This window comes from Hyperolius riggenbachi, chromosome 1 (assembly GCF_040937935.1).
Source record: "Hyperolius riggenbachi isolate aHypRig1 chromosome 1, aHypRig1.pri, whole genome shotgun sequence".
Classification (NCBI taxonomy): domain Eukaryota; kingdom Metazoa; phylum Chordata; class Amphibia; order Anura; family Hyperoliidae; genus Hyperolius; species Hyperolius riggenbachi.
This window is the reverse complement of record NC_090646.1, coordinates 472,086,025-472,109,290: the sequence shown is the minus strand read 5'-3', so window position 1 is coordinate 472,109,290 and position 23,266 is coordinate 472,086,025. Positions and strand designations below refer to the sequence as shown.

The window sequence follows — 23,266 nt, the reverse complement described above, 5'->3', positions numbered from 1 at the left end:
TAGTGTTGGGTGTTGAGATTAGGAGAGATAGTGTGAGAGGTTGAGAACAGGAGGGTTTGTGTGAGAGGTTGAGAACAGGAGGGTTTGTGTGAGAGGTAGTGAACAATGGGGAAGAAAAGGAGCATTCATGTGAATGTGAGGTATCCAGGTGATCACCAGTTACTTTTCAGACCTAATACCCCAATCTCCACCATGATCTTTACCTATAGCCTAGCCCCCGGTTGAAAGGGAGATTTATTTATGTCTACCTGACTTGGGTTTCCCCCAGGACTTATTCGTGCAAAGTATTGGATCTGAGGCCAAGGTAACCAATGAAACATCCAAAAACCCAGCTAATATAGAGTCCAGGAACGGAGCTAAAGTTTATACTCAGATGATTTACTAATCTAAAGCCCAATCTACACGATACGATTCTTTGTACGATTCTATTACGATTCTATTTACGATCCGATTAAATCGGACATGTCCGATAGGAATTCGATTTAATTCGATTTGCCATTGCAAAACATTGGCAAATCGAATTGAATGGAATCCCGATCGGACATGTCGAATTTAATCGGATCGTAAATAGAATCGTAATCGAATCGTACAAAGAATCGTATCGTGTAGATGGGGCTTTAGGGTTAACCTCCTTAGCGGTAACCCCGTGTGTGACACGGGGTAAGCCGCCGGAGGGTGCCGCTCAGGCCCTGCTGGGCAGATTTACTTAAATTTTTTTTTTTTTGCTGGACGCAGCTATCACTTTGCTAGCTGCGCCAGCACCCCGATCGCCGCCGCCGCGCACCCGATCGCCGCTATCCGGTGCGGCGCACGGCCCCCCCCCCCAGACCCCGAGCGCTGCCTGGCCAATCAGTGCCAGGCAGCGCCGAGGGGTGGATCTGGTCTCCCAATGACGTCCCGACGTCGGTGACGTCATTCCGCCCCGTCACCATGGCGACGGGGGAAGCCCTCCAGGAAATCCCGTTCTTTGAACGGGATTTCCTGATCGCCTATCGCCGGAGGCGATCGGCGGGGCTGGGGGGATGCCGCTGAGCAGCGGCTATCATGTAGCGAGCCCTCGGCTCGCTACATGATTTAAAAAAATAATAATTAAAAAAAACTGCTGCGCTGCCCCCTGGCGGTATTTTTCATACCGCCAAGGGGGTTAAACAAACTGTAAGTTAGGAACCAGCCAGAAGTCTTGCACGGAAGATCCATTAGACAAGGCAAATGAACCAGAGGATGAGACAGAAGCTTAATCAAGTGAGAACCAGGTAAGCTTTCTGTAATGCCTAAAGCTGTCTGGGTGACAGCGGGGAGCGGTAGAAGCTAAGGCATTTTTGTTTGTTTTTTCTTGTTTTGTTTTTTACACCTTACAGTGGACCTTTAACCACTTAAAGAGACTCTGTAACAAATTGTTTATCTTTATTTCTTCTATGCTATAAGTTCCTATGCCTTTTCTAATGTGGTCTGGCTTACTGCAGCTTTTCCTAATTGCACAGTAGCTGTGTTATCTCTGTTATATGATCTAATCTTCTCTCTATAGTCGGCACAGTCAGGCTGAGGCAGTCAGACTGGAATGTGCAGGGCTGCTTGTGATTAGCTAGAAGCTGTACACACCCCCTGCAGGCTCTGTGTGACTAACACACTCTGCTTAGCTGAGCCTATTAGAAGCTGGTTAGTTTGTTTGTAAACACTGCCTAAAACTGGCAATTACAAGCCAGGTTTGCAGCAGAGAATGGCAGAAACAGCACAGAGGGGACCAGGAGCACATAATGAATAGAATGGTATGCTTTTTATTGTAAGAATTTCAGAGTACAGATTCTCAAGTACCAGCGGTCTCTGCCCCTTTTAAGGATCAGAAACCGCTGGTACAGAAAAGGCAGAATCCCGCCGCATATAACCGCCGTACCTCGAGAACCTGGGCCACCCAGTCTGCCGTCTCTATGACGGAAGAGTTCCTGTGAGCCAATCAGGAGCCGCTTGCTTGGGCACCTGGCCTTGTCTTTCAATGTAAGCCAATGGGAGTTGGTTACGTTGAAAGACCGGGTCAGGAGTCAATGAAATCGGCTCCTGACCCGCTCACAGGGCTCTGCCGTCATAGAGACAGGCAGAGTGAGTGAGCTGCGGCGGGAGACAACTGGGTTTCAGTGGCGAGACCGGCGGGAGTGGCGAAAAAGGAGGATGCACGCAGTGGTCGTGAATTGAAATCTACGTCCTGGCAGCCAGATGGCCATCAAAACAGGGCGTAGATTTGAGTGCATGTATGGGAATTTATGGAGTTCCTATTACTAAGGGCTGGTGCACACCAGAGCGGTTCTGGAGCGTTTTTTAAACGCTTGCAGAGGGAAAACCGCTTGGCTAATGAAAGTGAATGGGATGGTGCACACCAGAACGGCTAGTTAAAGTATAGGAAAGTGGAAAACTGCTCTGAAAAACGCTAGATCAGAGCGGATTTCCAGACGTTTTTGTTACAGTAGCTGTTCAGTAACAACTTTACTGTAACAATATTTGAAATCTGCTACACAAAAATGCTCCAAAAAACGCTAGGCAAAGGCATGTTTAGAAAACCTCTCTAAACATGCCTAGAATGGCTCTGAAATCTGCTTCAAAAACCTCTAGCGGTTTGCATGTCTGCTGGAGGTTTTAGGTGTGCACTGGCCCTATCAGAGAGGTTGAGAATAGGGGGATTAATGAGTAGATAGGTTAGGGTTTGAGTTTGTTACCAGCTATATGCAATATGTTACATAGTATATCACCTGCACCAAAACCATTTGCATAAATACTACATGTAAGGGTTAAACAGCAAGGGAAGTAAGAGAGGGAGAAACTAGGGGAGGGGTTAAAGGGGAACTGAAGAGAGAGGTATATGGAGGCTGCCATGTTTATTTCCTTTTAAGCAATACCAGTTGCCTGGAAGCCCTGCTGATCATCTGCCTCTAATACTATTAGCCATAGCCCCTGAACAAGCATGCAGCAGATCAGGTGTTTCAGACTTTAAAGGGATACTGTAGGGGGGTCGGGGGAAAATGAGCTGAACTTACCCGGGGATTCTAATGGTCCCCCGCAGACATCCTGTGCCCGCGCAGCCGCTCACCGATGCTCCGGCCCCGCCTCCGGTTCACTTCTGGAATTTCAGACTTTACTTTCAAAGACTTTTATTGAAGAAAGCTTGTACAGAATTTCGTATTATTTTTACACATATCTAGAAAAATGTCAACATTAACATTGTCGTAGCATAGAAAAAGTATTAAACTGAGCAATGTATACCATATTAATATTTAGACTTGAACAAAGATATAGTTGTAAAAAGATATAGCAATATGTAGTAAAGCAGTATATATATAAATTTACAGATTTGCGGCTACCCTTAGGGTTAAATGTCCCCAGGGTAGTGCCATATTAACTAGAATAGAATATGCTTTGAACTATATATATATAGAAGTCCCTCTGATCTTCGAGAGGGACTTAGGATTGGCACTAAGACATATTCCGTCGGCCGACGGAATGTTGCACTGGATAGTCAGGATCTAGGACTTGCTTTTTAAGAATTTCAGACTTTAAAGTCAGAAAACCTCTGTGCCTGCGTTGCCGTGTCCTCGATCCCGCTGATGTCATCAAGAGCGCACAGCGCAGGCCCAGTATGGTCTGTGTCTGCGCAGTACACTCCTGGTGACATCAGCGGGAGGGAGGACACGGCAACGCAGGCGCAGTGGTTTTCTGACTTTAAAGTCAGAAATTCCAGAAGGGAAGCGGAGGCGGGGCCGGAGCATTGGGGAGTGGCTGCGCCAACACAGGATGTCTGCGGGGGACCATTAGAAGCCCCGGGTAAGTTCAGCTCATTTTTCCCCGACCCCCCCCCCCCCCCCTACAGTATCCCTTTAAAGTCAGATCTGACAAGACTAGCTGCATGCTTGTTTCTGGTGTTCAAATACTACTGCAGAGAAATAGACCAGCAGGGCTGCCAGGCAACTGGTATTGATTAAAAGGAAATAAATATGGCAGCCTCCGCATACCTCTTACTTCAGTTCCCCTTTAAACAAAAGGGGGAGGTTGGAGTTAAAAGGGGATAAGGGGAAAGCAAAAGGGAATCCTGTTTCTAACTCTTGTGGCCAGGCCCTTCTGAAATTCTCGGTATAAAGCTAGGTTTCTCTAATTGTCATCCGGGACAACCCGAGATCCGGTCCCGCCCAGGATCTGGGGAAACACCAAATCAAGAAGTTTAAAAGCCCCCGCCCTCCCTCAATCCTCAGTTCATCTGTGTTTCCGCAGCGGAAACACCTGTTGGAAGCAAGCTCCGTTAGTTTGTTATTTTTGTATTACTCACCAGAGGGTGTTTTATTGGAAGCAGAGGGACGGGCAGTGGAAAGCGCTTGCGGAGGTGGGTGCTCAACTGCAATCCCTTCTGCGCATAGAAGGCAGCGACCGAGTGGTGTTTGGAGGTCGGCGTGCCTTTCCTCTCCTCGCCTGACGCCGGCTCTGCAAGGCGTATCCGGCGTCGGGCTTCGGCAACTTCCGCGATGACGTCAGGCGCAAGGGAGGCGGAGCGCGCACTGACGTCAGGTGACCACTAGAGGGGAGGATCACGGGGAACCAGGAAGGGAAAAACAGCGTGTTCCTGGCGTCTCCCCGAGCGTTCTGTAGGAGAGGAAGCATGTCGCATCAGCAGCCGCAGCCGCCACAACAGCAGCAGCAATCGGAGGTGGCAGTACCGGCAGCCAAGTCCTCCTCACAGACGCAGCCATCCGGGTCAGGGGTGGTAAGTCCTCCAGTGGAGGGTGATGTTTCGTATGCATATCTATATCACCTTGGATGACTTTTCAGTTATATGCCTGTTTCTTTGTATGTTTTATTTCAGGCAAAGACTGATCCTAAATCTAATGTTCCGCCCAAGTATAAAAGATGTGGGTTGTGTAACACTAAGATCCCTCCGGATGCCCCTAGAAATGTTTGCCAGGCGTGCACAGACTCTATTGTGGCATCAGAGACCTCTAACTTGTTGAAGGGAGTCATGGAGGTAGTCAATAAGAATATGCAGGAAACCTTAGATAAATTTAAGGAATCCTTTGTTCCTCCCCCCTCTGATCCCCTGCCAGGCCCTTCTACTATACCCTCTGGGGTTGGGTTACAGCCCACATCCGTAGTGGATATTTTGGGGCTGAGGAGGAAGAAGAAGAGGAGGAGGGGGAGGATGGTTCGGGGTCAGTCTCTTTAGAGGAGGGGGAGCAACCCGGTTCCGGGGATTCGGGGAAAGAGGATTTAGTAAGAGCTCCTAGATTTTTCTTTTCTCCTGAGGAATCTTCCGAACTATTAAAGGCTGTATACTCCACGGAACAGATCAAAGAGGCGGTTCCAGAGATTACACCTCAGGATCAGGTATACTCAGGTCTGGGCCAGGCTACAGGGAGAGTATTCCCCATTCATAGAACTCTGCAGGAAATTATTATCTCCCAATGGCAGAACCCAGAAAAACCTTTATTTATACCCAAATCATCTAAAAGAAAGTTTCCTTTTTCTCAATCAGAGATTGATAAATGGACGAAATGTCCTAAGCTAGATGCCTCCTTATCTAAATACTCCAAAGATTCCGATTTATCGTTTGAGGATTCGGGTGTCCTCAAGGATGTAATGGACAAGAAGGTAGATTCCCTACTTAAAAAGGCCTGGGAATCAGCAGCCTTTGGCTTCATTCCAGGTATTTCAGCCACTTGCATTTCGCGCAATTTGAAAATTTGGATGGATAACCTCATTGAGCAAATCTCTAAGGGGGTTCCTCTTAAAGATTATGCAGCCTCTTTGCCGGTGGTGCTTAAGGCGGTGGCCTTTTTGGCCGACGCAGTCACGGAACTCATTCGAGTTTCTGCGCGTACCACAGCATTAATTAACTCGGCTCGGCGGGCAATATGGCTGAAAACCTGGGAGGGGGACCAGACATCCAGAAATAGACTCTGTTCTATACCTTTCGAGGGTAATCTTTTATTTGGATCAGGTCTGGAGGATATTTTAGCCCGTTCGGCAGAGAAAGGGAAACAATTCCCTAATAAAAAGAGGAATCTCAGGCCTAAAAGACCTTTTGTTCCTAAGAAACAGGGAGAGGAGCAGGTAAGAAATAGGAATGTGCAGAGGAAATGGTCCTTTCCTAAAGGAAAGGGAAAAGGAGGGTTTGTCCTTGGTAGGACAAATCCTCCCAAGCAGAATAAATGACGTTTTACCAGTAGGGGGAAGGCTGATTTATTTTCGGTTAGAATGGGAGAAGCTAAATCCCAATCCTTTTGTTTTTCGTATTATAAAAGAAGGCTACCGTCTTCAGTTTTCAGTCGAACCCCCGCGGCGCCTACCTGCACATTCCGATTTTTTGCAGACATCAGAAGTATCTAAGGTTTGCAATTCGAACTCCCTCCCATGTTCAACACTTTCAGTTTCAGGCACTCCCATTTGGCATAGCATCAGCCCCTCGAGTATTCACAAAGGTCCTGGCAGAGATTATGAAGGAATTAAGGATCCAGGGAATCTCGATAGTCCCATATCTAGACGATCTTTTGGTTTTTGCGGAGACAATAGATCTGGTGTGTTCACACCGGGACATTGTTATCAGGACTCTGACTCAGGCTGGATGGATTGTCAATTTCGACAAGTCGGCGCTCCAGCCGGTTCAGCAGATTACGTTTCTGGGCTACAAAATAGATTCGATCGAAAGAAAGATCTTTCTCCCTCCAGAGAAAGTCCTGAAAATCCAATCGGAGGTAAATTCTCTGATGGTTCAGGAGAGATCTTCTCTTCGCCACATCATGAGAGTCCTCGGTCTATTTTCAGCGTCGATCCCTGCAGTGACGTGGGCTCAGTCTCACGGCAGAGTGCTACAATCCCTGTTACTTTCCAATTGGGACAAATCAGAGGATTCCCTGGATCTACTCATTCCTATTCCCGACTCAGTGAAATCCAGCCTACTCTGGTGGTTGGACAATCACAATCTCACCGAGGGTCGATTCTGGAGACAGATAGATCCAGTAAAGATCTTTACGGATGCAAGTTCTTGGGGTTGGGGCGCAACAGCCAGGGGGAATCATGCTCAGGGGAGTTGGCCTCAGGCGGTCAGCAGAAAATCATCCAATTTCAGAGAGTTGATGGCAGTTCAGAAGGCCCTTCTTTCATTCCAGTCGCTTATACAGGGGAATCATGTCCTAGTATTTTCAGACAACGTCACAACTGTGGCTTATCTGGCAAAACAGGGGGGAACGAGGTCAGTCGATCTCATGGCTCTCTGTTCAGAGATTCTGACCTGGGCAGAACCTCGCGTTCTGTCCTTATCAGCGATCCACATAAAGGGGTCTCTCAATGTGGAGGCGGACTTTTTAAGCCGCCAGCAAGTAAACCAGGCCGAATGGGAACTCCATCCAGAAGTTTTTCAGAGGCTGGTGGAGAAATTCGGTGTACCAGAGATAGATCTTTTCGCATCCCCAAAGAATGCGAAGGTGGAAAGATTTTTCTCCCTTCACAGAAGCAGCAAGTCTCTGGGATTGGATGCGCTGAATCTTCCTTGGGGGTTTGTTCTGGGGTATGCCTTCCCTCCCACAGTCTTAATTCCTCAAGCTCTTCTAAAACTTCAAAGAGAAGGGGGGAGCCTAATTCTGATAGCACCCCAATGGCCAAAAAGGCCTTGGTATGCGACATTATTGAAAATGACAACACAACCTCCATGGCCCCTCCCACTCCGTCCGGATCTATTGATCCAGGGACCTCTAATCCATCCCAATCCAGATTTGTTCGAACTGGCAGCCTGGATCCTGAGAGGGTAATCTTAAAGGGGAACTGAAGAGAGAGGTATATGGAGGCTGTCATGTTCATTTCCTTTTAGACAATACCAGTTGCCTGGCAGCCCTGCTAATCCTCTGCCTCTAATACTATTAGCCATAGCCCCTGAACAAGCATGCAGCAGATCAGGTGTTTCAGTGGTTCAGACTTATAAGTCTGATCTGACAAGACTAGCTGCATGCTTGTTTCTGGTTTTAATCAGATACTACTGCAGAGAAATAGACCAGCAGGGCTGCCAGGCAACTGGTATTGATTAAAAGGAAATAAACATGACAGCCTCCATATACCTCTCTCTTCAGTTCCCCTTTAAGACAGAAGGGCCTGTCAGAAAAAGTTATCGAGACTCTAATGAAATGTAGGAAGCCTGTAACTCAAAGCATTTATCGCAAAGTCTGGAGGGTCTATTTAGCATGGTGTGAAGCTAAAGCGAGGCATCAGCATTTAACCAGTTCAGTACTGGAGTTTCTCCAGGACGGTTTTGAAATGAAGTTAGCTCCCAGCACTCTCAAGGTCCAGTGCTCGGCCCTATCCATATTGTTAGATAGACATTTGGCGCAGGAGGAGTTAGTAAAGAACTTTTTCAAAGCTTTACAGAGGTCAACTCCAGCCAAGTCAAAAATTTTTCCTCAATGGGATCTGTCTTTAGTACTGAACAGACTGACAGTAGATCCTTTTGAACCCATAGAGAAGATTGATATAAAATTTCTAACACTGAAATTGGCTTTTTTGATTGCTATAACGTCGGCAAGACGTTTAGGTGATCTTCAGGCATTATCCATCAAGGATCCATTCCTCATTATTTGTCCTGATAGTGTAAGACTCAGGTTAGACCCTTCTTATTTGCCTAAGGTAACATCGGAATTCCATAGGTCTCAGGAGATCATTCTTCCCTCATTTTGTGATAGGCCAGCGGGGGTTAAAGAGGAATCTTTTCACTGTCTGGACGTTAGGAGATTTTTATTAGTTTATCTTTCTAGATCTAGAGACTTTAGGAAATCCAGTAGTCTATTGGTCCTATTTTCAGGGAAGAATACAGGTCAGCAGGCGTCCAGACAAACAATCGCCAGATGGATCAGACAAACCATTACCTTAGCATATGAGAGTAGTGATAGTCCCGTTCCTAGTAACATTAAAGCTCACTCAACTCGCTCTTTATCCACATCATGGGCGGAGAGGGCAGGAGCCACCATTCACCAGATTTGTCAAGCGGCAACATGGTCAAATGCATCTACCTTTATCAAGCATTACAGAGTGGATGTTTTATCACAACAAGACCAGTCGTTTGGCAGAAAGGTGCTTCAGGCGGTGGTCCCTCCCTAAGGTGAGTCTTTAGTAAAGACTTCTTGTCTATCTCTCGGGTTGTCCCGGATGACAATTAGAGAAAGACTCCGATTAGACCTACCGGTAATGGAGTTTCTGATTGTCATCCGGGACAAACATCTATAACCCTTCCCTTTCCTATCCGGCACCTTTCTGCTATTTAGGAGCATAGGGAATCTTTAGGCACTAGGGGTGTCTAGTTCTTCCTTCACCTTGGTGTTTCTAGGCTACTTACTTTCAGACGCACTGAGGATTGAGGGAGGGCGGGGGCTTTTAAACTTCTTGATTTGGTGTTTCCCCAGATCCTGGGCGGGACCGGATCTCGGGTTGTCCCGGATGACAATCAGAAACTCCATTACCGGTAGGTCTAATCGGAGTCTTTCCACTTGTGCGTTTTGTGTCAGATTTTTCTCTTAGAAAAATCACATTAATTTAGCAACTAATGGTACTTGCTCGGCTGCATGCACACCCCTCGTCGCGCTCCCCTCCCCTGGACAGCTTCTAGCTGGCCCCGTTATCCCTAACATAACACTGATGGTACTTTGTCAGTTTGTAGCACTGCTCACACTTTGCCAGTCCATAGGACTCCCTCGCTGTGTTTTCCATGGATGTTGTGTTACTGTGACGTGAGTACAACCCCTGCTTCAGGGAAGACTGGACCAGCACAAAGAGATGGCATTCTGCATTAATCAGCCAAAGCTCGATTTTCATGCAGCTGATGTGAATGTGGTTTATCCTTTTGGTTTTTTTATGTGTTGTGGGAGTTTTCTAAGCTCTGTACTGTAAATTGTGAAGAAGCAAGAGGACTGTTTATATAACTGATGGATAGGCTGAAGAACACATGCTGTGATTTCACTGCAGATGTAACCTAAAAGAGAAGAGTTTATGCTGCAATCCACATTGATGTGTGTGAGTAGAGCGAGAGGTCTGCATAAGGCATGGAGAAGAGTCTGCAGAGAACCATGCGTGGCTAATAGATAATGAACTTTTCACCCAAGCAGCAGCAAGAGGGTTAAGATAAAATAGCACAGGATTGGAGAGAAGGGGGAAGAACAAACTAAACAACTCCTGGCCTCCCTGCCTTATTGGGATAAAATATGTATAAAGTGGGGAGCAGGCATGGGACCTGTTGAACATCCAGTGCCATTCCTTTAATGGACAGGCAGAGCTCTGTTTAAACAAGAGCCTAGGGCAGCGTAAGAAGAAGAGGTCTCTGAAACTGTATCCTGGATACATCATCACACTTCTAATTCATGGAAGTGCACACAGACCGCCAGTGTTGCGTAGGCTGCTGAGCTCGTGTATTGTCTTCCTATGAGGCAATCGTTGTTGCAGCAGCCCCGTGGTACAAAGTGTAATTTAGAAAATACCTGCATGGCTTATGGCTTGGCAGAGGTGTACAGGGAAATATTGGCATGCACACTAGCTGCTACATACTTCCAGCTAGAGGAGTAATTGTATGATCCTCATAACAAAATCCCTATGGATCTCCCTTGCTCTGGGAATAACTAAAATCACATTCACATCAGTCACATGGCAGAGATGCCTTCAGAAACCCCTTATTTTTAGTTTTTTTTTGTTTTTTTTTTAAATGACCTAATTTGCCTTGAATCAAATGTGGGTCTCCACATTCAGCTTTTGAATGTCATCTGAGGACACTTTGGAATTTTACGTTTAAATGATTGGAGAGTGCAGGCAGAACAGAATATTTATGGTTTTAAATTACATTTTTGAAATTAGAAGCAGACCTGGTTATCATAATGGCAGACAGGGTTGTCACCATTTTACTTGTATATTGTTCAGGTAATGTTGATCTCTCGCAAGTCTAAAGCGCCATGCACACATGGGGATCTCTGTTGCCCCGGCAGAGATCTGTACTCAATCCCTTTGGCCAACAGTACAGTACTGACCCTGAACAAATATGTCCTCAGCCTTAAGGCTAGCAGCACATCTGTTGCTATGGAGGGCTGAGGGAGAACACGTAGATTTGGCAGAACCATGTGATCAGGCGCTGCTCGGTCATTGGGGATCACTAAAGATCTGGCAGGCCGCTGTACACCTGCCAGATTGACTTGTGATGCTCGCCCATGGCAGTCTTTATTGTCCACATCAGCAGAGTTTGAATCTGTATGTGTACATCTAAATAACTCAGATACTTTACTACAAACAGCTCCAAGCCAGACCTTATTAGCTGCATGCTTGCTTCAGGTATCTGATTCAGACACCACTACAGCCACAGAAACAGATCAACAGGACTACCAGGCCACTGGTATTGTTTAAAAGGAAATAAATATGGCAGCCACCCTATGTCGCTCATTTCAGATTCCCTTTAAATAAACTTGTGCTACCTGGATTCTTTTCTGTTCCCTGTAGTAGTTTCTGCATTTCTTACCACAGTTTGGCTTCAGAGTAAAGTTTGGCAAACTGAGCGTCCTGGGAGGAGGGAACAAACATGGATAAATATATCCATAGTAACTGTCAAGATTAAACAAACTCTTCTTAAGGACAAAAATATCACGGAGCTTGTGTATCTCAAGGAAAAAACTTTTTTCCTTGAGATACCATTCAGGCAATAGTGCAAGAGGGGGATGGGGAACAGTTTGTTAAAGGGGCACTACAGCGAAAAACTGTAGAATTTTAAATCTGTGCAAACATATACAAATAAGAAGTACATTTTTTCCAGAGTAAAATGACCCATAAATTACTTTTCTCCTATGTTGCTGTCACTTACAGTAGGTTGTAGAAATCTGACAGAAGTGACAAGTTTTGGACTAGTCCACCTCTTTATAGGGGATTCTCAGGGATATATTTATTTTCAAAAGCACCTGGTGAATGGCAGTTGTTCTGTCCAGCTGCCAAAAAAACGGTGTAGGGAGCAGGGAAGCTGGCTAGCATCATTGTTTAAATCCTTTTTCAGGAATGTCTTTTTAAAGAATAAAAGCCTTGCCGAGAATCCCCTATGAAGATATTGACTAGTCCAAAACCTGTCACTTCTGTCAGATTTCTACTGCCCACTGTAAGTGACAGCATTATACTAGAAAAGTAATTTATGGCTCATTTTATTCTGGGAAAAAATGTACTTCTTATTTGTACATGTTTGCACATATTTTTAATTTTACAGTTTTTCGCTGTAGTGCTCCTTTAATGATTACTACCATTCAAAGCATCTATAGAAGTGATCATTACAAGCACAGGACCAATAAAGAGCTAAAACTGGTTGAGGGAGGGCCCTACGGGGCCCCTCTGGCCCAAGGGCCCCGGTGGGGTCACAACCTCTGCAGCCCTGAATGCTACGCTATTGCATTCAGGGTCAGGAAGGGCCATGTCACACAAACAGTTTTGCAACATCTAGAAACAGAACATGCTGCAGCTAGTGGCATACCTAGGGAATTTGACACCTGGTGTTGATTATCTACAGACAACACCCAAACCCCACCCCCGCCGAAAAAGAAAAAAAAACACAAAACCATGTTTTTGATGGGTTGGGGTGCTGAGCATGTTGCTACAAATTTTGGAGGAAAAGGAGCCGTCAGGATGTGGACGGAGCTAACCGTTACGAAACTCTGTACTGTAAGTACTATATAAATACACAATAATATGGTAGGACATTAGACTATGACTATGGTACAATTGGATTGTGAGCTCCTCTGAGGACAGTCAGAAAAGGGGCACATACCAAAGAGGGGGATACATAGGAGGAGGGTGGGATAAAGAGGTAGAGACACAAGACAGAGAGCCTGGTGGGAGAGCAGAAATGGCAGGAAGAACTCTCATCAGGACTGCAGACATCACCAGTGCTGTTTGGCAGTGACCTGGTGTTAAAAGAAGCCACTGAATTCTAAAAAGAAGAAAGGTCATGGGGGAAGATGACAGAGTGGGAGGGGGAGCTGGGAAAAAGAGATAAGATTATCTGCAATAAAGGTAATCTAAGGGCTGGTTCAGACGGACGTTTGTGCAGCGTTTACCGCCAGCGTTTGGAGCTTGGCGTTAAACGCTCCCATTCAAGTGAATGGGAGCGTTTGTACCAAGCTTTTACGCGCGTTTACACGAACGCGGCGTTCGGGTCCCGATTTTCCCTGGCGTTCAAGGAGCCCCTGGAAGCTACATGTAGCTTCCAGGGGCGGTTAACCGCGACGGGTAATGTTCCCCTACGGGAAGAAAAAACGTGACCGCATCCGAACGCAATGCGAACGCTGCTGAAAGCCCGAACGCATTGCCGCTGCGACGCCAACGAACGCGACGCCTCCAAACGTCCGTCTGAACCAGCCCTAAATTGCGTGGAGCTCAATTCTCTGCTCACTACAGAAGTCAACTGTCCTGCACCATGGATGCACCTGTATCACTGGCTTCTGCAACAGCAGACTGCCCTGCATTATTGATTATTTATCCTGATCAGAGTAATTAATCAATAATGCAGGGCAGTCTGGTATTACAACAGCCAGTGCACATGGCTACTAAGGACAGACCACTTCTGAAGCACTAAACACATCCTGCCACCTCCCCCTGCTAATGTCCCAGCAGCAGCACAGCAATCATTCTCTTTACTCGACCTGCTGCTTTGCACATTCACTCACTGCAGGCTGTGTAGAGAGCTAGGAGACACATTGCCCACGGGACAGGAAGGGGGAGGGGTGCTACATCTAGTGCAGGAAGTAGTACAGTCCCATTTCTGCAATGCCTGCTGCTATTTTCCTGAATGTTGCCCAAACTATGAAACCAGGTCCCAGGTGAAAGAACACAGTGGCTGAGCACCACAGCGCCAGCACTAGACATGGCTACTCCCGGTGCGGTGAGCACCTGCAGCCTTGTGGTAGGTACTCCACTGCTAGTGTGACACCATCATTAGCATGCACAACAGAAAACACGTTTTGTTTTATTGAAAAAGTGTTTGAAAAGCATGATGAACTTACTTACACCAAAGCCTACCGCTATCTGGATACAAATGTACATTTTAAACTGGACGCCCCACTAAGAAACAGTTGATTATTGTAGAGGTCTGCAAAGTAGTTACAATCCCGTAGAGGTCTGCAAAGTAGTTGCAGCAAGTCTGTACACTATGCAACCTAGAGTGCTGCCATTAATGAGACTTTATGGAGACCTGCTAAATCCCAGTGTTTGGCTGTACTTCCTAGTTTCCTAATCGACCAGCCATGCCTCTCGTGCAGATGAAAGTTACAAAATCCCAACATTACTTCAAATTGGAGCACCAAAGGTCCATTTATTAAGGTAATGCATATTGCATACAAGGCAAATGCATAATGGACATACCGGCAATGAAAGAGGATGGGTAAAGAAAAAGGGACAGCTGTTTTGTGCCCTGCGATGGTTCTTCTGGGGCTGCCATCTCATCATTTATTCATGCATCTGCCTGACTGGCCCTTGATGATGTCTTCACCTCTACCTAGCCTCTGCACTAGTACCAAGGCCAGGCAACTATCAAGTGGGGAGGGAGTAACCAGTTATTGCTATTGCATTCGTGGCACTGCTATTACAAAGATGATTGTGGCGCCCTTGTGATTGGAAAATTCCAGGTTAATCAAGTCTTATTTCTTTTTTTATTATTTTGGCTTCCTCTATATTGGCCCCTAGAATCTACTTACACTACACCCTAGGTCCTCAACGTGTGTTGCGCGTACCCCAGGGGGGTACTTCTGATGGTTCCAGGGGGTACTCGGGCTTGATATACTTAACGAAGATTAACAAATTTAGAGTTTTAGAAAATGATAAATGTTATTTAAACACCAAATTAGTGTTTTAGCTAATTAAATGCAATAGTAAATGCTTGGAAATTGTTTAGAACCAATTATCATGTACTAGGATTAATTATATACTTGTGATAATGTTTACTGTGCTAGGGGGTACTTGGTAAGTACAGGGTTTTAAAATGGGTACATACCAATAAAATGTTAAAAAAACACTGCACTACATGATATAGACATATGATTATGGTAGGGATTAAATTGTGAGCCCATCTGAGGAACAGTTAAGGGACAAGACAATATATACTCGATTCAGTGCTGCGGAAGATGTTAGCACTATATAAATGCTAAATAATAATAATGTTTTGGATAGAAGCATGGTATTGGAAGAGGGTACTTACTGCTTACTTTGGATGCTAGAGGGTGAATTCCAGAAGCAGTGTGCTTTTGGTAACTGCGAGTTATGTGGCAAGTTACACCTTTCTATTACATGTTGTGGCCAGCTAGAATAGCAGCTACTATAAAGCATACCTGCACTGAAAATAAACTTATTAGAAAATGAATATACATGTAAACCCATACAAATAAGAAGTATGCTTCTTCCAGGCGAAAATTAGCTATACATTACTCTTCTTCTCCTATGTTGTTGCAATGTGAAGTGTGAACAGCAGTCAGGACAGTGTGAGGTTGAATTTGGTTCATTGAGCTCCCAGAGGAGATGATTACCATTAGGCATTTTCAGCACTGTGGGGTTGGTTCACAAAAGGCCGGTAACAGTGCCCACCATGCAGCAATGTTACCAGCTGTACTGAAAATAGTACCGCTTGTTGCACCGATAGCATGACTAGCATTACCATAGCAACCCGTGTACATGTAGTATGGAAGTGGCGTAGCTCGCGCTACACTATTTCCTAATGCGCGGTACTGTTTACGTGGGTTGTTATGGTAACACTCGTCATAGTATTGGTACAACAAGTGTTACTATTTTCAGTAACCCTTTGTACTGTGAGTCATCCCCTATGTCTTCATGAGAGAAGTCCTTTGTAGACAAGCGGTTTTGCTCCTAGTTACTTTTCAGGAGAGCCGTGCTGCATTTGACTGCTTGTCAACTTTGCCTTGGGCATAGATAAAAGCACTATATTATCATATCCTAGCATTTCTCTACATTAAACAGTGCAACGCTGCAGTTTGATTGATTTTCAATTTGTTTCTAGCTAAAATCTACTGAGAATCAAAAGAACCAATCCCTTTGTGATCAGAAAGGGATCGATTGTTTTGCCGCATCAGGAGGGAAATTGATGTGTGTGTATTGTTACCTTAATGGTGGCCACTAATGATCCAATCTTTTTCATCCAATCTTAGCATTTCTATCTAATATAAGGGAACTGCCTATAGTATCCAATTAATATATTCCATCAGTTTACTCTTCTACTACATATATTTGGAAAGATTGGATGAAAAAGATTGGATCATTAGTGGCCACCATAAGTAAGCTTGGTACTCTGGTACCCATACTTAGCTCATTATGGGCCTGATGCGTGAAGTAGTGGTAAAATTTTACCTATACTAATGGCAGGGGGCGTTACTGGAGTTGCGTGCATGTTGCTATGGTAATGATTGCAAAGCCCTGCATGCAGCATTTTTTTAAACTATACCTGAGCAATCACATTCAATGGCTGCAGGACTAAATCATCATTGAAATCACAAAGCCAATCGTAGTGGGCCCTCGGGCCTTAAAGAATGTCTAAACATTTCTTTGGATGACTGGAAGACATGATTATTGATCATTTTCGGCATTAGGCAATGGTGAATACAGTAGTAACGTATTTTCTCCTAATATAGTGTAATGGCATATCATATACTCTGGAATATGTCTTTAGGCTGACTGCTGATTGGGAGATGAGCCTATGAGAGGTTTGCATGGTGCATTAGAGTTTGGCTGATGAGCTGTGGTATATGCTAGGCCTGAACGATTTTAGGAAAAAACTGTCCGAAATCGCAATTTCGATTTGATTCACAATTTCCTTCAAATCAAGCTTTGTTCCCCCTCTGTGCCTCTCTGTCCCCCTGTTTCTCTTTGTACCCTCTGTCTCTCTCTGTGCCCCCTCTGTACCCCAAGGTGCAGCAGTGCTCAACATATCTTCCAGCACAAGTCCAGCAATGCCCATCTATCCACTTCGCCTCCTGCAGGCTGTAATGCACAGCACACTGTGTTATGGGACATACAGGCACCAGGAAGTATGCCATGCACAAGAGCTGGCAAATGGCAAAAGCTGGCAGACCGCGTTGGACTTGTGCGGCAGGTATGTCCAACACTGCCGATGCTGTGGGCCACACGCGCCGGGACTTGGAAGGGGGGGGTTTAGGAAATTACGTCATCACGATAATCACCGCTTTGACGATTCCGAAATTGTGATCTTGGTGATCACTATTTCGGTTTAAATTCAATTTATCTTTCAGGCCTAGTATATGCATGCTCAGGCTTCTCCCTTCACGGACATTCTGCGATCATAGGGCTCCATCATTATAAATGTAATTACGGTGCCCCGTTGCCATTGCTGTGCTTTGATTTTAACACAAATGCTGCATTTTCCTTGCTTTTGGGTGAAAGTTGATCACAAGAAAATCATATAGCAAACTCTGTGCTACACGGATAGCCTGTGTAGAGCAATTCTTGAGGATCGTCAGAAAATTGCAAATGCACCACAAAGCTTGACTAAGCATAAGAAAAATCCCAACACTCAGAAAATCACAGTTGGGGTCTTTAGTGGTAAACAGTCCTTACTTATTTTCAGCACCTGCACTAATACATTGATGGCAAATTTTGACATTCTTATTTACCAGTTTCAGTTACAAGCACTGTTAAATGCACATCTAGTTTAATAACTTTGTTCACAATGAATCCTTGCAATATACTGTATAGAGCCAAATTGAAACCGCTGAAGTCTTGTTAAAGTGGATTCGAGATGAACTTTTACTTACTGCATAATTGTGTTCCTTTCCTATTGTTTATAGGGCATTCCTCAAGCTAAATACTTTTTTGTTTTAATACTCTAGTTCCCTATAAACTAAACAGGCCATGCCCACAGGTTTTCAGAGAGCCAAGGCACTTTCAGACAGTAGCAAGGGCTCATGGGAGCTCAGTCTGGGCAGGAGGAGGGGGAGGTATTTCTAGCCAGAGATTTCAGAGGCAGATTGGAGGAGGAGGGGAATTAGGTTTTTTTTGCTCAAGATGCAGATAAGCCTGCCTCTGTGTGATGTTTACAAACATGGCTGCTGTTGTATCACAGGAAGAAATAATCATATTCTATTAAAGCTGTTTGCAGCTGGATTTGCTGTGTAAACAATCTAAACTTTAGATAAGATATATAGACAAGTTACTTGTTTTAGTTAGTTTTTCATCTTGTATCCGCTTTAACAAAAGCAGAATTTCCCTTTTAGCAGCATTGTTATGCCAAAGGAGGAATGGTGACCTACTTAATGGTGGTGGCCTCTGTTGCTCTCTCCCTGCATGAGGAAACTGCTTGTTATACTGGGAATACACCATGAGGGTTTTTTTTGTATTTTTTGGGCAGATAGATGGCTCGATGGAGAATTTCCGACAGGTCCGATCTGATTAGTCATTTTTCTGATCGATTTTCTCATAGAAGTGAATGGAAATCGATCAGAAAAAACAATCTGAAAATCGATTCACCCAGTAAATCTGCTGGAAAAATTGTGTACTTCCAACATTAGAGATGAGAAAAATCTGAATTTTTATTTATTTTTTTCAATTTTTAGGAGATCACCAAAACTCTACATATCTCAGCTGACCTAAAACTGATGTCAGTTAAATCACTCCCTCACCCTTTGTTTTCTGATTACATGGCTCAATTCACTAATGCTAGGTACACAACAATTTTCTCACAGATTTACTGTCAGATCGATTATTTCCAACATGTCCGATCTGATTTCCAATTGATGATTTTCAGTCGATTTTCCGTTCACTTCTATGAAAAATTGATCGGAAAGCAGATTGGACATGTTGGAAATAATTGACCTGACAGGAATTCTATCAGGAAATTGTATCGTGTGTACCTAGCCTAGCCTAAGCTAGCTATAGGTACACAGACCCTGGGATTCATCAGACACAAGTGAGGAGTCCTGTCGCCCTGCAGGCATCAGGACGCAAACATTGCAGTGACATTGCAGGGCTGAAGCTGTACAGACGCGTCCCTAGCCTGTAGGCCAACAACACATTCTGTTGCAACAATGCTCTTAGCCAGCACTTGGCAGAGTTGATCCACCAGGCTGATCATTGGCTGAAGTGGCTTGGGGGCTGCTGTACACACTAGATTCTTGTCAGAGGTGAGCCTTATCAGTCACTTTTGTTCCCTTCCATATAAACGTAATTTAAAGCTGTGTAAGCACGCTAGATGAGCTTCACACTCAGAAGAGAATGTACATATCCCTTCTGGCAACTCAGTGCAAAATGAGACTAGGGAAAAATGTGGGTCAGACAGCAGGAGAGAGGACACTCGTACAGGAATTTGTACATCAGGGTATTGTGAAAGCCATTTGTATTAATGCAGTGCTGTTGGATTTCAGTCTGGTCACATGGAAAACTGTTTCTGTCAGACATAAGACTATCGCTGGTCTCAGGCTTATTGCAATTGATTTGAAAATGATGGCAAGTGAATATGAGACTATAAAGCAATTATTTGATCCTATAAAAAAAAAATTATGAATCAAAATGTTCAAGCTTTCCCATTTTCAACTTGTACAATTTGATTGATTAAATCGACCAAATCTTAACGTTTGTGTGTCCAGCAGCACAACTATGGCTTTTATTATCTAGCTTGTCTGTGGTTGTAATTATTAGATGTGTAACTGTCCTGTGTCGCTTTTATTGACTGGTGTCATTATAAAGTCAAATTAGCAATCCTGAGCGTCCATTGTACACTCAGTGGAAGATTGTTGTAGTCGGAAAGCATGTGTTGATATTAGACAGGAAAAGGAGTGAGCTTTGACAATGCACTTGGAAAAGATGGGAGACAGGGAGACGAGGCTTACATCAGAGATCACTTGGAACAATGCACAAGAGGGATGCTTGCAAGGGCTTTCACCTTCTAGCAGCTACTGTCACTACTAGGGAAGGAAGTCTGGATACTCTGAACACAAACGGTCCTGTTCCACACCTGCCCAGCCCAGTCCCACTACGGTGGGTGGTAATCCAGAGGGACCTGAGCTACGCAAGAAGAGCGCATTTATGTCACCGGGCATCTTTCTTTTGTTTCTAATGTGTAATGTTGATCTCATTGCTATTGTTTTCTCCTATGTTCTACCCTTCATTAGTGTGTAATTGTATGCAGGCCAATAAATGGCAAGGCATTCCTTCTTATTTTTATAAAGCGGTATTTATGCTCAACAAATCACTATAATGAAATCTGGCCTTCTACTGATGCTAGAGGTTTTCATCTTCCTAACGTAGCCGACTGTGCAGATCATTCATAATCATGTGTCAAGTGTGTATTTGTGAATATGTGTCATTTAAAGACGGATAATGGTGGTACCCAAAAGTGGGGATGCTTAGGAAGGGAATACAAACTACAGCTAGAAGAGCACACCTGCAATAAATTGCCACTGTCCAAAACAGTAGTAGTAACCAATAGCAACCATTTTTGTCAAAGATGCCATATACCGTAATGCTACTTCCTATTTGTTTTCTATTTGTCTTTTTTGTACTAGTTTTATATCAATATCTCTGTTTATCCCAATACAAATTTTATGGTTCTATTGGCAGATGGCAAGATTCCACTTTCCCCCTTCAAAAGAGCCAGTTCTGTGAGGGACAGAGTGAAGAAGTTTACAGAAGAGTCCCCCAGCATGCCTCCTCCTTTCAGTAACAGATTTTCCAGCTTAAGAGGGGAGAGACTCCCAGGCAGAGGAGGACGTATACAGCAGCAACAATCCCTCTTCTCTGCTGGTCAGAAAAATGGCCACAGCAACTCTCAAGCACCACAAGAAGAACCAGTAGCAACAAAATATGTACATGGTCGCACAGTTTTGGGATCTAGCAGCCAGAGAACAGATCAAAGTACAGGAACCGCTAACAGAACGCAAGATGGTAAAACAGCATCAGTACCTGAAATAAGGAGCTTCAAGAATTCCTCTGTAAAAGGTTCCTCAGCTCACAGCTCTGCAGGACTGGGCACATCCTCTGGGGAAGTGAACAAGAGGCTTCCACAAAGCAAAGGCTCATTCATCCCAAAGCAGGAAGGTGGGAGGAGCAAAACAGACCAATTGCAAGTCGCCCAGACTACAACAAAAGGGGGGAGAGAAGTTGAAAATACAGATGGGACCATTACAGCATCAGTGGTGCAAGACAGTGCACAGCCCTCTACATTACCTCTGCGCCCATCTTCCAGAGACGCGAAGAGTGTCAAACAGGACGACGACATGAAGACCCTGCTCACCATTGAGATCAAAGATGGGCGAAGTCAAGGGACAAACAGTCGGATAGTGGGACAGCCAGGAAATCAAAGAGCAGGTAAATTATATAATTTTTAGTTATTATACAATATGTCCAGATAGTAAAACTCAAATTAGCGTACCTGTATAATGCAAAATGTGTTGGCTCTTTTGTATGATATGATAGCCATACCTTGTACATTTTAGTTGACAGGTGAACTTTCAGTCTAGTTACTGTACCACAGTTTGCTGTGGCATGCAAAGGGTGTCATGTTTTAATTGATTTGATGTTCTGCTGACCTCTAGTGGCAGCCTTACAGTTTGTTGAGTTAAAAGCCACAAGCCTTATTGGGAGCGTTGAGCAAAAGCCAACCTCCTGCTGGGAGAACGACAATTTCTGCCCCCTAAACCACAGAGCAGTTCCCTGAAGCCTAAGCTTTGCCATAGGGCATGATGTGTCAAACCACAATGCAAATGCAGATAAATCTAATACATCAAACATCCATCGCCTTCATGATTGACCATTTAGGGACAAATAAATTGCTTCAACATCTAACATCAATCGTAGTGGATATGAGATGTAAAAAAATGTATATTGACCGTTTTCTATATTGTGCAAGCAGGACTATACATAAGGTGTTTAATGAATAATAGGTGCCTGTGGTTCCCCTTTACACACACCGCACAGAAGTGGTCATTGGAATCCAACTTTTCTGGACAACCTACTCTCTAATTATAGCAAAGCGATTGACACTTCTAATAATTTCTCTACATAGTTTTACCTGCTCTATATGGTGATAGTACTTCCTCTGCAGTATCTAAATGTGCCATGAGGGAGATCTGGAAACTGCCTTCCCTGATTACTTTCTGAAAAGGTGGATCTCGATTCTTTAATACTGGTTCTCTGGCGGTGAACGTTAGATCCATTCACTCACCAGTAATAAATCTGAAGCTAGTTAGGATAGCTTTTAGCCAGAGGATCTGGATGACAACCGTTTAACTGGCTTTGTTAGAGGTTGGTTAGTGATGACAGCTTACATGTATCACACTTGAACTATTTTCTTCCATCCATAGTTTCCTAGCAGAGCTCACAACATATTGTCTCTGTCACAGTAATAGGGTATGAGTAATCAAGACAAGAGCAAAGAAACCTGGAACAGTTGTCAAAAGCAAACCGTTGGAATCTTTGCTTTACGTAATGGCTTGAGACCTGATTAGTTGTGGTTTTTGTATAAATCCTCTTGTTTGGATTGAACGCCAGCTAACTTAATATATAATGATGCTGCATAGTCTCATTTTTGGACATTAGTCTCTTACTTCATAGCCACCAGTGTGTCTGCATTGCAGTCTCCATGTTTACATGGACACATTCTGCTCCTGTACAATGTCTTCTATAAAGCTATCCATCATTTGGCTCCATTACATCACTAGCAGGCCATGGAAATAAACAGAAGCCAGTTATGCCACATGGAGAGTCTTCCATTGGCAGCAAAAGGATAGCATTATGTTATTTTAATGTCAATTATTAAAAGCAGGCCACTGCTGTATACTAGCACTCCGCAGAGCTCTCTGGTACATATACAGTAGGCAGCTGTATGGACAATGTTCCAAGTGTTGCACATTCTTTGGACTGTTCATCCAAGCAGACAGGCTTGAGCTGTTTACTGAAAGGTCTCCACTTCTAATAAAGATCTCATATTTGAGCGATAACTGTAGTCTGTTTGCCCATTATGGAAATGATATGTGGGACTTGGGGGTCTATTCATTTTCTGCACATTTCAGAACAGTGTGGGACAGTCTGTATGGTATGGCCCATGTGAGATGGTTGGATTTTCAGAATACATTTTGCAGTACTCGTGTGCAGGATCACAGATGGCTATGATTCTCTGCACACTTACTAGAAGTAACAGAAATATGCCAATCGTTCATAGGTTTGTGTTCCTGAGCCGGAGCTCTGGTCAAACATCACATAACGTACTTAAAAAGTCCAAAATAAAACTGCGCTC

At 44.3% G+C, this 23,266-nt stretch overlaps 1 protein-coding gene across 4 annotated transcripts in view; it reads left to right on the top strand.

Moving 5' to 3' along the window:
- The window catches only part of SMTN (smoothelin), a 206,451-nt gene that overhangs the window by 134,776 nt on the left and 48,409 nt on the right, over positions 1-23,266 (top strand). For all 4 annotated transcript variants that reach the window (XM_068240805.1, XM_068240797.1, XM_068240820.1 and 1 more), the window contains exon 9: positions 20,593-21,339. In XM_068240805.1, the coding sequence (XP_068096906.1) occupies positions 20,593-21,339 (747 nt within the window). The remainder of the gene's footprint in view (positions 1-20,592; positions 21,340-23,266) is intronic.